The sequence below is a fragment of the Colletotrichum costaricense genome (genome assembly GCF_030867565.1).
Source record: "Colletotrichum costaricense strain IMI 309622 chromosome Unknown Scaffold_5.1, whole genome shotgun sequence".
Classification (NCBI taxonomy): domain Eukaryota; kingdom Fungi; phylum Ascomycota; class Sordariomycetes; order Glomerellales; family Glomerellaceae; genus Colletotrichum; species Colletotrichum costaricense.
The window spans coordinates 910,592-926,165 of record NW_026848234.1 but is presented as its reverse complement, the minus strand read 5'-3'; the positions used below and the strand labels follow the sequence as shown (position 1 = coordinate 926,165).

General features: G+C 53.9%; 6 protein-coding genes across 6 annotated transcripts; 2 read left to right on the top strand and 4 right to left on the bottom strand.

Moving 5' to 3' along the window:
• Positions 1 to 618: 618 nt before the first annotated feature.
• On the bottom strand, positions 619 to 1,928 carry CCOS01_05449 (uncharacterized protein; the record flags this gene model as incomplete). Its single annotated transcript, XM_060453629.1, has 3 exons — positions 619 to 901; positions 954 to 1,809; positions 1,874 to 1,928. The coding sequence occupies 3 exons, from the start codon at positions 1,926 to 1,928 to the stop codon at positions 619 to 621; spliced, it is 1,194 nt and encodes a 397-aa protein (XP_060315401.1).
• Positions 1,929 to 4,814: 2,886 nt separating this feature from the next.
• Positions 4,815 to 5,105, top strand: CCOS01_05448 (uncharacterized protein; the record flags this gene model as incomplete). Its single annotated transcript, XM_060453628.1, has 1 exon — positions 4,815 to 5,105. The coding sequence occupies one exon, from the start codon at positions 4,815 to 4,817 to the stop codon at positions 5,103 to 5,105; it is 291 nt and encodes a 96-aa protein (XP_060315400.1).
• A 2,967-nt stretch (positions 5,106 to 8,072) lies between these two features.
• Positions 8,073 to 9,272, bottom strand: CCOS01_05447 (HhH-GPD superfamily base excision DNA repair protein; the record flags this gene model as incomplete). Its single annotated transcript, XM_060453627.1, has 1 exon — positions 8,073 to 9,272. One exon carries the CDS (start codon positions 9,270 to 9,272, stop codon positions 8,073 to 8,075), a length of 1,200 nt encoding a protein of 399 aa, XP_060315399.1.
• Positions 9,273 to 10,550: 1,278 nt separating this feature from the next.
• CCOS01_05446 (uncharacterized protein) lies at positions 10,551 to 11,327 on the bottom strand (the record flags this gene model as incomplete). The annotated part of the gene is made up of 1 exon (XM_060453626.1): positions 10,551 to 11,327. One exon carries the CDS (start codon positions 11,325 to 11,327, stop codon positions 10,551 to 10,553), a length of 777 nt encoding a protein of 258 aa, XP_060315398.1.
• Positions 11,328 to 13,473: 2,146 nt separating this feature from the next.
• Positions 13,474 to 14,948, top strand: CCOS01_05445 (uncharacterized protein; the record flags this gene model as incomplete). The annotated part of the gene is made up of 5 exons (XM_060453625.1): positions 13,474 to 13,646; positions 13,750 to 14,378; positions 14,432 to 14,560; positions 14,615 to 14,749; positions 14,800 to 14,948. 5 exons carry the CDS (start codon positions 13,474 to 13,476, stop codon positions 14,946 to 14,948), a joined length of 1,215 nt encoding a protein of 404 aa, XP_060315397.1.
• Positions 14,949 to 14,967: 19 nt separating this feature from the next.
• Positions 14,968 to 15,411, bottom strand: CCOS01_05444 (uncharacterized protein; the record flags this gene model as incomplete). The annotated part of the gene is made up of 2 exons (XM_060453624.1): positions 14,968 to 15,200; positions 15,231 to 15,411. The coding sequence occupies 2 exons, from the start codon at positions 15,409 to 15,411 to the stop codon at positions 14,968 to 14,970; spliced, it is 414 nt and encodes a 137-aa protein (XP_060315396.1).
• Between the last annotated feature and the right edge of the window lie 163 nt (positions 15,412 to 15,574).

Here is a 15,574-nt window from a genome sequence, read left to right as displayed (position 1 = left end):
CCCAGAAAACGTCATTCCGTGAACGGCTTTCGCGTTACGTCTACTCCTATAGTAACTTTACATCAGACATTGCACTTCAGGGCAATCAGACACAGTGAAACGTTAAAAGTAGAAAAAGGTATACACATCATGGATCCTCAATACACACTACAGCCCTCTCTATCTTCGTTGCCTATCGCCTTGTTGTCCGCCATCAATCTCACGCCTCCGCCAGGTATCTGCCGTTGCCACCGCCCGTGTTTAACCACCCGTCATCCAAGCTCTCGACATGCCGCTCGACCGAACCCTTTTCCCAAAATCGTCTAGGCGGGATATGTAGCGTGGCAAGGTCGAAACCGAATGATGCGGTAGAAACGACACGACGCGTTGGTCTGTAGGTGCTTTTGGTTCGTCACGCAAAAGAGAGTAAAAAGTCGACGAGGGTCCGTAGCATCTCCACCCATCGTCCAGTATTAAGTCTAGAGGTTCTCCTATACGCAGGAGGTTCCCAGTCTAGGGAATGCGTGAGGGTTTTCGCAAGCTGTTGAGACAGAGTTGCTGTAAAGAAATTGCACAAACAGTGAAAGATGTATGGAGAACGCCACCATTATCCGAGCCCGTATTTCCAGTGCCAGTCGTTTACAACAGCTGAGTGAGACCGAAGAGAACAGCAGCGCCAAGGATGGCGGTGTTGACAGCAACGTTGCCAGCGGCGCCGTTGTTGTTGTTGGTGGAGCCACCGGCGGAGCCGCCGTTGCTGTCGCCGTCCTTGTTGGCGTTGGTGTTGTTGCTGCGGCACTTGTAGTCACCCTGGATCTGGCGGCCCTTCATCTTGTTGAAGACGTCGCAAGAGGTGTCAATGTTGCCAGTGGACTGAGTGTCGAAGGCACCCTTGACGTCCTCGAGAGCGGGAAGGTCGACCCTGTATTATTTGTCAGATTTGTCACAGAACCACAAGAAACCGTAAAACTTACTCAGTGAAGTTGCCACGGAGGAGAACAGCACCGCCAATCTGCTTAAGCTTGGGAAGACCGTCAATCTTCTGGAGAAGGGTGTTGTTCTGGATGGTCAGGCCGCCACCAGTCTTGGCAAGAAGGGGCAGAGACAGGTTGGTGAGCTCGACGTTGTTGATGAATGAGACATCACCATCGGTGGTCTGGGTCAAGTTGGGGGCAATGAACTCGGTGAAGGTGTTCTTGTCGAACTTGATGGAGCCGTTGACGACCTCGAGGGAGTTCATCTGGACCTTGGCGGCATCGGCAATGATGATCTCACCAGCCCAGATAAGGTTGGGGAGGGTAATACCCAGGTCGGGGCCGTTGGAGTTGATCTCGATGGTCTTGGTGGCGTTGGCCAGCTGGTTGCTGTAAGAAACAAGCTGGTTGTTGTTGTTGATGCGAAGGGAGTCGACAGAGGCGACGTTCAGGCCGTCCAAGCTCTTCAGGAAGGTGTCGCTGATGAGAATGTCGTTAACCTTGGTGACACCGGCGGTACCGAACACCAGGGAGCCGAGGGCGGGCAGAGTGACCCAGTTGATAGAGCCGACGGTGGCGAGCGAGGTGAAGCGCAGGTCAGAAAGGAGGGTCAGGCCCTGCATCTGGAAGGTGCCCTCAACGGAGGCGAGGGTGGAGGAGGTAAGGCCAACAAGCTGAGTGACGTTGGTAACGATCAGGTCGCCCTTGATGGTCTTGGGGCCGTTGATATCGATGTTGCCGGTGATGCTCTCGGAGATCTTTACGGAACCGGTGAAGGTGGTGCAGGGAAGGGCGGTAGCCATGGCGGCATCGGTAACGGTAACGGTGGCCGATGAGCAGATGTTGCTGCTCTGGGCTGGACAAAGCGAATTGTGGTTAGAAAACGTTCATCCCCAAAGAGGGCTTCGAACGGAACATACCAGAGGCAACACCAGCACCGACGGCCGCGAGGGCGGTGATGAGCTTGGAGTACATTGTGATTGATTTGGAGGCTGTGGATTTCGGGGTCAGTTTATCTGTGAAGAATCGATGGCTCGCGATGGTCGTTTGAACGGAAAGATAATGGAAGCGTTGATGAATTGGAGTCTACTCCAGGTCGGTATTCCTGAAGCGGTGTTCCAAAAAGCTCGACGTTGGTTGTAGAGGGAGAGGAGGGAAGGGAGTGAAGGAAGTTGACGTCTGCGGGTCGAAAGAATTGGTTGGATATGGGGCTCCGGTGTTTCTTGTGTGTTTCTGAAGGAACCGGCGAGCGACTCCTTTTTTCCCCCAGATGTCGACGATGGGCAAGGCAAGCGACGGTGGAGAAGAGGTGTAGTAGGGCAGAAGAAGAGGCTGGTGGGACGAGATGGAATTGGGCAATGTGTTTTTGGGGCTGGAGGAAGTGAAGAGGAGGCGAGAAGGCATTCCACGACGCGGCAAGCAATGGATGGCGATTTCCTGCCGAGCATTGGCAGCCGCTCTCCGCTCTTCCTTCTCGCCCGTGGCCTCCTTCCTCGTGTTGGGCCTTGTTTTCCGGATCGTTCCACGACAGTTACGTACCTTGAGTCCACGTGTGATTCTTCTTCTCTTTCTCGGTGATGTAGAAAAGGGAAGCTTTTGTTGAAGGCAGGAGATATAGGCCTTTTGTTGCGTACAGAGGAGTGAACGAGAGACGGGAATTGAATGTCAAAACGAACAGAAATGAAGCTGTCACGGAAAGGGAAGAGGAAGAAAATGATCTGGGGGAAGGGAGGGATGGAGGAAGACTGGACTTTGAGTGGTGCCGCTGGTTGGCGTGGACTGGCGCTATGAAGGGTAATAGAGGTATCCGTATCCGTAGTCAGGTAGAGAGGCAGACCCAGGATCCAGGAGGGTGTGGCTAGAGGGGAAACACTCTTTTTTGGAGAAGGGGGTGTGTAGAAAAAGTATCCCGCCGTTCTTCCATACAACTTTGTGTATGAATAGGTACAGCAACAGAGAGGGAGGCAAGGAATGGCCCGAAAGAAGGGGGGTCAAGGCAATTATCACGCTGCTATTCGTGGTGCACGCTGCGGGTACAAAGTAACCAAGACAGGGACCAGGGCCGGCGAGGGTGTGGTCAAGACTGGAACTGGGACCAAGAACTGACGGACCGGCGCCTCCAGCAGTCCAAGGTATCCGAAGTCTGTAGTGTACGTAGTAGACTGTAGCCCAGCTCCATTAGGGAGCGAGTGAGAGAGAGAGGGAGAATTGAGACTGAAGATGGTGGTGGTACTCTGTAGTTGAGCACTCATGCAGCACCAGCATCGGCATCGTCACCATGGAAGGTTCGGTGCGGTGACACATGTAGGCTGGTGTCTGGTGAAGCTACCAAGTATTTAGTCTGCCGCGTTAGTCTCTCGGGTTTGGTCAACGAAGACGCTCTACCTCAAACTAGAGTCAAGTCCTGTAGGTATCTCAGCTGGCACGGCGCCGAGCTACTCAAGTCAGTTGGGAACTTGAGACTCATTAATGTGCTACGGCGTAGACGGAATCCCCGTGAGCTGCCGCTGCTGTGGATATGGTGTCGCGACTTGCAGGTCTTTTGCGTTTGACGCTGGCAGGTTGCAGACAGACACACTGGCATTGGCAGAGTCTGTGTTATACGTCTATCTGATCATTTGTCTGTCTGTTCAATCTGTCGTGGCTGCAGCAGTCAGTGGGCTGCGTCTTTGGCAGGAATTCTGGGAGGATTTCCTCCAGTATTTTGAGCAACAAAAGTCCGTGTTTTTTCTCGCCATTTACAGACACGCCTCCTGGCCCCCTTTTTCCGCCAGAGTTTATCTGCCGGTCCCGAAGCCTGAGCCTCCTTCCTTTCACAAGGTACCAAGGTAGAAAAATCTCTGGAGCCTCTGCATGGGGGGGATCTGCTATCAAGACTTTTCTTTCCTTCCTTGACGCATCAGGATGGAGCAAATGGCCGTAGCAAATATTGAATGGCTTATAATCTGATTAGAGTGATGATGGAATCGCAATGGACACAAAAGCCGGCCGCCATGGCATCAAGTTTCTGCAAATAACCCTGCTTCCACCGGTCTGGCGAGATTTGAAGGTCTTGGTTTCTGGCCTAGCTCCGCCCATCGGGAACCACTTTGGAGCAATCCATCTCCCTCTTTGCACTAGTACAGGGGCAAGGGGCAGAGATGAAGAGTGGGTACCACTTGTACTGTTTAAGTGGGTCTCTTTAGGAAAGGGGGGGTGTTCCTTGTGAAGAAGATACGTACACACACGACACACACAATACTGCGTACACACAATTCTCTCCGTCTTCCAAAGAGGCACGGCCAGAGCGAATAATCACCACACACACACTCTCTCATACACTTTGACACACCAACATACCTTATGCAGACACACAGCTTCCCGTCAGTCAGACACCTCAGTTGACAACAGTCAGCGAGAACCTTACATCTGTCTCCTCTAGAAAGGCAATTCGACTGCCTAAACGGAGTACTTGCGAGGGCTGACGTCTCTACTGATATATAGGACGAACATGCACATGCGCAGTCAAACATGAATCGCCAGACTCTCGCCCCTACGAAATCCCCCAAGCACAGAGGCGAGCACAGAGGCATTCCTCGTCCAATTCGTTCATTGCCCAAGGACGTGATTGATCCGACTTTCCATTCTCTCTGTCACGCCTCGACCGAAAATTCTGTCCGAAAGTCAATGCGCTAGGCCAGCCGATGCGAAACCTTCCACTTATTGTGTGGTCTCTGGACCATTCTCGACACGAGCGCTCACAATTTTACATCATCGAGTGCCTAGGCACGAACACCTATTACCTATGCAAAATAAGTAGTTGGTAATGGCAGCACACCACACTAAAGCAACAAGCAAAACAAACAACAACACGCAGCAGTCATGAATGATCATCCGCCTCGCCTCGTCTCGCCTCCCCGTGCCTCCACAGATCATGTCTGTACCTTACATAAGTTGCTGCACTTGACCCTGCGCAGTAAGGTCAGGCCTCCCAAAATGGAGATGGATGGACATGGGAATGTCCGACGGATTCTCCCACTCCACAGTTATCCCGCACAAGGCCCTGCCAAGGTCAGACGCGAGAACCAGCCCCAGTATCCACTGACCGAGACTCTGAGACTTTGCACCGCGGATGCTGGAAAGCCTGAACCACCACGACCACCTCGCAGATAGTGACCACCCACCACTGCTGCGTTGATAGCGCCTGAGGCCCAGTTGGCAGTGAGGCTCCAGCCGAGACTTCCTTTCTCTTGCAAAAGTGTCACAACTCAAGGACTCCCAATCCACAATTGGCCCTCTTTCCGCCACCAATCAACACCCACCGTCTCGAGCCAGGCTTCTTCTGGCAATCAATCTGCGGTCCGACCTTTTTTGTTCACACACCCACGACACCCAGTCCGTATTGGTACCGATGGGTGCCGCCAACAACCCGCTGCCCAAAAGCTCCTGCTCGAATCATCGAGGCCTTGCTCAGCTGGCATCGAATCCCCATCGTTGATCGCCTCCATCCCAGAGAAAAACCATCACAAATGGTGCTAAGTTTGTACCAGGTACATTGCCCAGCACGCCACTACCGGCTGCCGCGAACAAGAAAGAAAAAAAACCGCAGGCTATGTCGGCCATCCATCCACAAATTGTTTCATCTCCCTGAGCGGCACAATGTTTTGATTTACAGATCCATCAGTTCAGGACTGCTGGCACCGCCAGGAGCCGCTGCAGTCAATGACGCAGTTGCTCGGCCATCCGAATGATTGTGGGCACGGCCATGGCCTGGACTCGACAAAAACTGTGACGAGGGTCGGGAAGAAGCAAGTTTAAAGCATGTTAATAACTTCGGCTCAAACATAGTGTACAGAGTACGGATGGCCACTCGCAGGCAGATATCAAATCATGCCTGGCTCCCGAGTCGCCCAGGCCTTCACTTCAGGCTTTGCACGGCGGCCTCGATCAGGACTGCAACCCACAGAGAAGAAGTTGGCAGTGCATATAGCGCGACGCGTTCAACAAGAGCTTGGCTGTGTCATTGGTCGCTGCCATTCGTCGACGGCTCAACACTGACGGCAGCAGAATGCGGGCATACGGGGGCTTGCTGTGGTCCATCTGCAATCATCGGCTCTGTCAGTTAATCCTATCTCCAGTGTTGCTGCAGCAGTACGGTGGTGGATGAGACGGAGTCGATACCCGGAACCAACCACGGCGATGTGACCCTCATCTTTCATGGGCCCTCACCACCATCAACGGCGATGGCACGACATTTCACAGTCGTGTCGCGTCGCTAGCCATTTCGACGTCTACTTACACTGACGCTAAGGCCCTTCCAAGAATACGCCAACACTGTTCTACGAAACCAGCGAGCCCGAACTTGCAAATGGCGGCTGAGCGCTGACGACTATTTGCCTCCCACTGGTCCATTCTCGGCTGGGTTGTTCAGCGGCCCGCGACAGCACACTCAGCCGCGACTGGTCGGAACTGAAGCTGCCTCCAACGTTATGTTCTGCCACGATGCCGCACCGAGACAATGAGTCAAATTGGTATACGGATACAGGCACACATGTACAAATCAATATACGAATACTCGATGGCATGCTTGCTGTCTTTTTGCCCCAACCACCAGTGCCTGTCTCGCTCCCCCGAGATTTGCCATCTCTGTGTTCAATGCAGTCTGATGATCAGCCGATAGAAATCCACCAGAAATAGGAGGTCGGAATGGCAATACGGATACAAGCGATAAACGAAAGAACTAGCAACGCAGCAAGATTGCATCGCTGCTACGCACCATTTTACCACATGCCAGTCTTCATTTTCGATATCTCTTGCTGCATCTTGTTCCCGGACGGCTCGCGCGTCCCATCCTACGCTAGTGACACACCCGTCACCCCCGGCTTGTCCGCGCTCATCCTAGCTTCATAATCTCTCAGGCTTGCAGGGGGGATACCCAAGACTTCCAGGTTTTCCAATGGCTCTGCCAGCTGCTGTGGCTGCCGTTTCTGAAAACCGTCAACGGCACGAACGGCGCTGGCCAAACAGAGTGCTTCCGAAGCACAAAGAGTGCAACGACCGACCTTCCATCGCGGCTGATCTATGTCACGGGTGGCCGTATGCCGCACAACGGGAATCTGGGACAGACATCTGGACTCAGACGGCTGCTTGGTATTACTCTGTATATCGCCTTGTGATGTCACTCGCAGCTTCCAACGCAAAGTCCTAGACTCTACAGTCTTAATTTCTGTCGTAGGGCCTCGAGCACGAGCGTCATGTGTTACTCTTCACTTTGTAACGCGGATAATACCTGACGCTCTTCAGCTGGTCAGGTTCTAGACTTTTAGTAACAACATGTTCATCCTGCGACAAGACTTCAAACATCGACATCCTTGGCTGACGCACGTTCAACCCCCATTTCACAGTCACGATAGCCCAGACGGAGCATCCGCGTGGAGAAAGCTTTCCCGTTCCTGCCACAAACCGCTTTCGTTCTGCCTTAACACGGCCCGGGGCAGCTGCAAGCTGCCGTAGGCCTCCCGTCGGGTTTCGGTGTCGCTGTCGTTGTCGCAGACCCGTCATTTGCTTGTGGCACTCAGGGCCGGTGCGTCCAGTCAACTCGCAACGCCTCGCAACTCCAAACACAAATGGAAAGCTGCGCCGCTTTCTCTCTGAGGCTGAACGTTGGAATCGTCCGCGCGCCGTACTCTTGGAGGGCAGGCAAAACCCTGAAAGTGCAAGTCTAATTCTGACTGACGCACAAGGCTGTCAAGCCTGAAAGCTTGATCGATGTGCGGCATTGGGGGTAATCCTAAATGGTCCTGAGTAGTTGAGGGATGACGTGGGCAGGTTCGTCGTGATCTATCCCGTAGTCCGCTTGACCATTACTAAGAGATTGAAGATAATTTTGTTTCCACTGCCGAGAGCGTTCGTTGGGGAAGTTTGGCTACGTTTTCGCCTGGTTCTGGCCCTTCTGGGTGTGCGGCAGAATCGATATCTCGTATCGCCGGGGATTTCGTATCCTTCCCGGACACCCCACATGCCTCATTGGTGATGTCTGCAATTTCGCGATATTCGAGATGGAGACTCTGAATATCGCAAGAGTGGGCATGTTTTCCGAGAGAGAAAAGGCTATTTCCTGTGTAATACGTAACCCGACTACTACTCCAGTGTGCTTATATCAGTCTCCTCGACCCTCCACATATACCACATGAACACACTACGATACGGCGCAAACGGGCTCGCCATCTCCGTCATGTCCTTCTCCGACATGTACTTCCACTTGCCGCCGCCCTTGGCCTTGAGCTTGGCCACGTCCCGCCCGACAAAGGCCGCCATGCCCCTCTGTACGCCCAGATCGCCCAGCGAGAACACGTCCATCCTCTTGAGGCCGAAGCACGCAAACATCTCAACCGACCACAAGCCCAGGCCCCGGACGGCGATGAGCTTGTCCCGCACCTCTTCGTAGGGGGCCTCCGCCAGCATCTGGGCGCTCAGCTCCCCCGACGCAAATTTCTCGGCCAGGCCCTTGATGTACTCGGCTTTCCGCTGCGAGAGGCCGGCGGTGCGGAGGTTCTCGATCGAGCGGGCAGCTACCTCTGACGGCTGGGGAAACTTGTTGGAGGAGGACCCGGACTCGGTCGACTCAGCGGCTTCGATTTTGATTTCGGGTTCTTCGTCTGTTGTGAAGAGAGCGACGAACTTGTTCTTGATGGATCGTGCCGCGGCGCCCGAGACCTGCTGGGAGATGATGCCGCTGCAGAGACTCTCAAAGGGGTCCACCTTTTCGGCGAGGCCTTCGGGTGAGAAGACGCGGCAGTAGTTTTTCTCAATGAGGGGCTTCATGCGTTCGTCGACCTCGATGAGATGGCGGCATGCTTCCTCGAGGATGGTGTCCGTGGTTGTTCTTTTCGCACTCCCGCCTGCTCCTGGAACACTACTCGTCGGTGCCTTGGAGGGCGATGCCGCCTCGGCGGACCGAGACGCGATCACCCTCGACGTCTCGGGTGAGATGACGGGCGCGTTGGTAAGTTTCGGGTCAGCAAGCCGGCTAACGGCCTTGGACTTGGGCTTCTTTGCGGTGCCGTTGATGCGTTCGGCGATGAGGCCGACGGCGCTCGGAGTGGGTGTCATTGGCGGAGGCGGAACGGGTGTTACCGGGCCGGCCTTGGAGCTCCGTTTTCTCGGCGGTGTGACCGGGTCCGAGGACGGAGCTGAATCTGTAGGCGCGGGTTCTGCCAGGGCCTTTCTCTTCCGGCCTTTTGGCGCCGGGGAGGCTGCGGAAGGCGCTATGATTGTGGGAGGCGGCGGAATCTGGATGTCCGTTTGGGCGCTCAGTCGCGCTGATCGCCGGGACGCCATTGTTCGTGATGTCTTTTCTGTTGACGGCTTCGATGATGGAGAGTGACTTCGTATGTTCTCAGGTGATATTTGAGTGATGTGAGGTATTGTCCGGCGGCCGTGGGTGAAGTGCGAGTCGCTCAAGGTGAATATCGAGTGATGTCGTAAACGTACAAATCCCCGTGCAGCAAAAACGGAGCTCACAGAAAGACGGATGAAATGAACCCTCATCCAGACGCCATTGGCTTTCAAAAAGGTGATTATTGAATTCTCTAGTCGACGTAGAGTCGAAACCTGGGTATCGAATATGTTGTTCACTTGGTTGCAGCAGCAGTACGTCGCAGTTGCATCGGTAGCGATGTCGTTGGCATTCACGGCAACAACGAGGTTCGCCAATGATTGAGGCTCCGGAGCCGCCACTCGGCTGGCACCAGTTACTGCTTTGTCATCTTGAGTTTGGGGGCGCACGGGGAGGACGATGAAGTGCTTCACTGCTTTTGGGAAAGAGAGCTTCCCGCTTGGATCGACATGCGCCTGCCTTTTGGAGAGAGCAGCTTACTCAGCCGAGGCTTGGTTTATCCTGTACGCAGTACTATATTTATCATGGTCGGATGAACCGACTTGGTCGAGGTCAGATCCTGCGACAGAGCACAGTCCCGTGAAGCTGGAGGCAGCCTGTGCTGGACGCTGATCGGATTCAATGATGCTCATCCGATATACCAGTGGCAACGCAGGTCTCTTGCCGTGTTGGCTGTGCGAACATGGGAATGACATGATGCCAGTGCTATGACGTGGTCCCGTTTTTACACCTGGGGTCGTATTCGTTATATACGAGTTGTAGCTTGGGCTGGTTTTGCTAATCTATATCATGTGGCCAACGGTCGACGAGGACTATTTCCTGTGTATACGAAATCGAATGCGAAATCCGGCTTCATGCCCTTCATCTACCAGGCGAGGATAGGTAAATAACTGACAATCAGTCACCATGCTGCCTGGTGTGTGGTAAATAGTAGCCCAGTTCCTTGCTTAAATGTAGGATGGAGAGCTCCCACAAGATGGACGTTGGCATGTTGCTATATTTAAGGGTGACAGATCACCGTCGAATCGATGATTCGATGGTGCTGTGTGCATAATTGGGCCGTCGCTCCCGGGAGTTGTGGACAGCATGCGGTGCACGCGACCAACGGCCTGACCAGGCGGGCGGGGAGTAGGACGATCAGCAAGACAGCATTCGAAGAGCAACATCTTTTGCATCCATTGGTTTCCCCTACCTCCTGTAAGCGCACCTTGTAAGCTGAATCAGGAGTTGACAAAATGCACACGCAACGGCGGAACTGTGGGGGGATAGGATCCATCGTCTATGCCCGTGATGATGCCGGATGACGACGACTGTTGCTCCATCTGATCCATGGCCGGCACGCGGCCTGGGCCTTTGGAAGGCCGGAGGGGAAAAGCATTGTCCCTTTCGCTGCCCGTGAGGAGACAGTCGCGGAGCGGAACAAACGAAAAGAGAGGGGAGAGAGGGACGCTGGAGACGAAATCTAGAAAGTTTGCTGTGCATTGGCGGTCGGAGAGTTGAACAGCTGGAAATATCTCCATTTTTCTGTCTTCCGGGTGTGACAATCGCGTGCGTGCGTGAGTGGGATAGTGGATGTGGCGGGTTGGAGATTGACAGCGATCCCTGCCTTTCCCTTCCCCCCCCCTCTCTGTCAAGTCTCCATCCATCTCTCGATTCTCGCCGTCTTCCCGTGCCATGCATTTCCTAAGACTTTCCAGGGGGTGGTGGGTTGGCTGGAATGGCCTAGCTTGTTGTTTTGACGAAGAATTATCTTGGGCCGATTCGTCTCTGCTTCTCGCGAATCCTAGCATACAGTAGTACAGCTGCAAGAAGAGCTTGAACTTTCTTGTTGCGGGTAATAGGAATTGAGCGTGCCATGTGAGTGTGGGTGTGCGGCGTGCCACGGTCAATAATAACGGTTGGACGAATCGAGATGCGGATAGCGGTTCTAGCCCAGGCATTCGCACAGGCCAGCATCGGGGAGTCGCTACCTGCGTTGGTATGTGGTGCCGTAACATCGGATATTGGGCAAAGCAAGGGTGGAGCTGCGTGCCATCGGCGCCATCTATCAGTAAAATAACATTAGAAACTGAGGAAGTGAGGTCCTGAACGATGGGGGAGAGAGCCGTAAGCCATCGTCTATCGGGCCTAGGGTTCGTAGCGCCGTTGAACCGACAGAGTGACAGCAGTCGAACAAAAGAAGTAGTTCGCTGTCAGGCTTCTGGGCCAGTTCGAGGACGTCTAGTTTTTCAGGCCTCGGTAGACGAGCGAGTTCTTGACATTGGGTGCTTTCTGTACTCAGTACGGTTAGCGATTCTACAGCATCCCATTTGCACCAAGAACGCCGGGGAGGGTATGGTGGTTTCTCTACCGCGTAAGGACACCACACTGTTGTCGTTAGGTGTTCCGTGCTTGGGGATGCGGCCGGGCACCCTGGAGAACACTGGGGTAGGCCTGCAAGTTTTTCTGCTCTCCGAGAGATAACCTGTCCCTTGGCGAGCGGTTGTGTCATTCAGCTGATTTCCCGCTGGCTACTCAGGCTCCCGCTCCTTCATGCTGAAGTCTAAAGTCTGAATTCGATGGCAGGCCACAAGCCGCAAGCATCCAGGATTCTAGGTTGACTTGCTGACAGATGGACGGTAGAAAGGGGGCGCGTGCTTCCCACGAAGCCCCCGTGTGTTGATCCTGGAAAGATGAGCGGGGAGACACGTTGTGGAATTGAATTGCAGTTATGAGGTCCTGGGAAATGGACGGGAGAATAGTATCCGTAGGACAAGGAGAGAAACAGAGAGACCAGAGAAAAGGGCGAAGTACCTTCAGGTTGCGGCACAGTGTCTCCTGAGTCCAGAAGCGCTTGGCAGCTCCGGCAATCTCGCGTGCTGAGGGCTGTCGGTACAAGACGATACCTCTGCTAACCTGATTAAACTTTTTGAGGCTTTGCCATTGGCTCATTCTTCGTATTCTGCTGCTGTCGAGCCGCGGGTTGCAGCTGCTTTTGCACCTGTTCCAAAGTCAGCCAAAGTACCTACCTCAATGGGCAGGCAGACAAGTATTACCTACTTTATAGAACAGTCATGATGCGGGTGCTAAGGTAAGGGTCCAGCAGGCAAAGTTGGCGGGTTCCGTGGTTCAGGCCAATGTGTTCTCTCCTCTCTGTCTTTCTCACTCGCCTACCGCGGACTGAGGCAATAAGCTGTGGTCTGTACGCTTGAATTCGGAGAGTATGGTGGTGTGGTGCAGAGTAATAAGGTGAGAGAGGTGGTGAGGTACTTGTTGTAATCTCCAAGTTGAGTGTGCCTGCCCTCCATCTCCCGCGTACTTGCATGTACCCTGCCTCCCTCCAACCCAAGCCTGCCTGCGCCTGCCTTGCCTCGACGTGCCTTAGCCTATACCATCCAAGCCTGCCACACCAGTCGCTCTTCCTCCCGGTCGACCCTTTTTTTTTCGGGGCCCTTTCAGCATTGGCGTGGCTCCTTTCTCAATTCCTTCCCCTTCCTGCTGGGCTTACCCGAACGTCCCTCGCTTTTGGTCTTCTTGCCCTCGACAAAACTTCTGGCCGAATTCATCTCGCATTCCCTTTGAGGACCTCAACAAGGTTGGAAGAGCACCAAAGTACACCTTTGCACACCCGCCTTGAGAGCGCGAACTGCATCGCACTGCATACCACCTTATCCTTCAACGGGATCCCTGATACTGAGTCGCCCTGCTACCTATCTCTGGACCTCTCAACCCTTATCAACTCAATCGACGACCTTTTGGCTTTCGTCAGCCTTGGCCCACCCCCTTCTGGAGACTGTGTGCTGCAACCAGTGCTGTCTATCGGACGACACGAAACTGCCCAATCACTTAACCTCCTGCTTTCGTCTGCCTCAGCAATTCGATTGTCGACTCGGACTTGTCTTGGGGAGGCTTGTGCTACTTCGTCTTTTGTTTGCGCGACATCACCGACCGTCGGCCGCCCTTAAGCGATACTTGCAGCTCCCACCTAGCGCAACGACAGCGACGATAAGTCAACAGCTACGACCTCTAGAGGACGCTCTCACGTCTGCAATTCTGCGACTGTGCACACTCGTCGTGCCGGGGTACCTGTCGGTCACTTTCTTCTTTCTATAAAGACGTGTTTTTCGGGTGGTGTCAAAGACCACCCTTTCATTCTCAGGAGCCATGCTTCTTCCCAAAGGCGGAATCAACTGGAAGTCTGCCCAGGCAAGACTACCTCCCACCAGAGCAGTATGGTCTTTCTTGACTAGAACGCGCTTTCTTCTTCTTGTTGCCCTGACCGGCACCATTCTGCTACTATGGCGCGGTATTCGCTCGTCAGCTTCGGAAATGCAGAGGTAAGTTTTCACCTACGTAGCCATTCTCCCTCCTTAAGGGGCGCGATATTTTCCTGCGATGCGCCGCGAAAATAATGGCTTGCTAACTTGCGACTTTGCGCAGCTTCTACTGCTGGGGCCCCGCGAAACCCCCCATGGAGATGTCGCTCAATGAGCAAGCTTCGTGGGCCGGCCACCTTCAAACCCCCGTCATCTTCAACCACCACGAGCCCCTGGAGATCAACCATACCTCCATCATCCACGTCGACCTCAACCCTATCAAGTCCACGCGCAAGGCCGTTACCAACGAGGAGCGCGTTCTGATTCTCACGCCTCTCAAGGATGCTGCTCCGTACCTGTCAAAGTACTTTGAGCTGATTGCCGAGCTGACGTACCCTCACCACCTGATCGATCTCGCCTTCCTTGTCGGTGACTCCAAGGACGATACCCTCGCCGTTCTCGCTTCCGAGCTGGACCGCATCCAGCGCCGTCCTGACAAGATCCCCTTCAACAGCGCCATGGTTGTCGAGAAGGACTTTGGTTTCGAGCTTAGCCAGAGCGTTGAGGAACGCCACTCGTTCAAGGCCCAGGGCCCCCGACGAAAGGCCATGGGCAAGGCTCGCAACTACCTCCTTTCTGCTGCCATGAAGCCCGAGCACTCTTGGATCTACTGGCGTGACGTGGATATCGTCGACAGCCCCAAGAAGATTCTGGAAGATTTCATTGCCCACGATACCGACATCCTCGTGCCGAGTAAGTACATATTCCGTATGGCCACGACATGGAAAATGCTGACGATATGGCAGACATTTGGTTCCACCGCTACCGCGATGGCCGTGACATCGAGGGTCGCTTTGACTACAACTCTTGGGTTGAGTCTGACAAGGGCCGTAGACTGTCAGCTAGCTTGGACAAGGACGTCGTCCTCGCCGAAGGTAAGGGATGCTGCTTCTAGTACCTGTAAGCGGATGCTAACCACAAGCCACTAGGTTACAAGGAGTACGATACCGGACGCAGATACATGGCCAAGGAGGGCGACTGGCGCAACAATAAGGATGATGAGCTCGACCTCGATGGTATTGGTGGCGTCAACATTCTCGTAAAGGGAGATGTCCACAGATCAGGTTTGTTCACCTTGTGCCTGAAATACCGAGCTTTTTTCTAATCTTTGCAGGAATAAACTTCCCGTGCTACGCCTTCGAGAACCAGGCCGAGACAGAGGGCTTTGCCAAGATGGCCAAGCGCGCTGGTTACCGAGTCGTCGGTCTGCCCAACTACGTCGTATGGCACATTGACACTGAGGAGAAGCCCGGAAACGCATGATCCCATCAAGGATGCGTTTTTAGCCTAATTCCTTTCGATTGTACGACGATTTTTTCCGACTTGGTCCGCGGAATGCGGCTGGCGGAGCACAGCACTGTATGACCACGTAACGATACACACACATGGTACTTGGGAGCGTTTCACGAGGAGGCATTTCCGGATACTGGTCCCAAGCTTCTTGGCCCACGAATGATGGTTGGGAGGCCCAAGTGTTGGTAAATGCCCCGGCTGCTCTGGTAACCACGAGCTCGACTTTGCGCCACATATATATCCGACCACAACCTGACCTTTCTTTGGCTCGACGTCGACTACTTGAATGAGCTGGCCATGAAACGCAAGACGGACGGAGAGAAGAGGGATGCTCCTTTGGCGACTCATACCGCATGAAAGGATGCCTCGCTGTAATAATAGACTTGGTTACATCACCCGTTAGCATAGGAGGGGGAAAGGTAACGCCCAACATAGGAAGGGAAGCCCCCTATTCGGCCTCGGACTTTGGTATGTGGTGACGAAAGCAGCACTTTATCGAGAGAAGAATTGCTTGTTGAAGTTTCCTCTCGACGAATGAGTGTGATAGCTAGGGTATGAGGAAACTCTGGAGTTCAAAGAGGCGTAATTTATACATT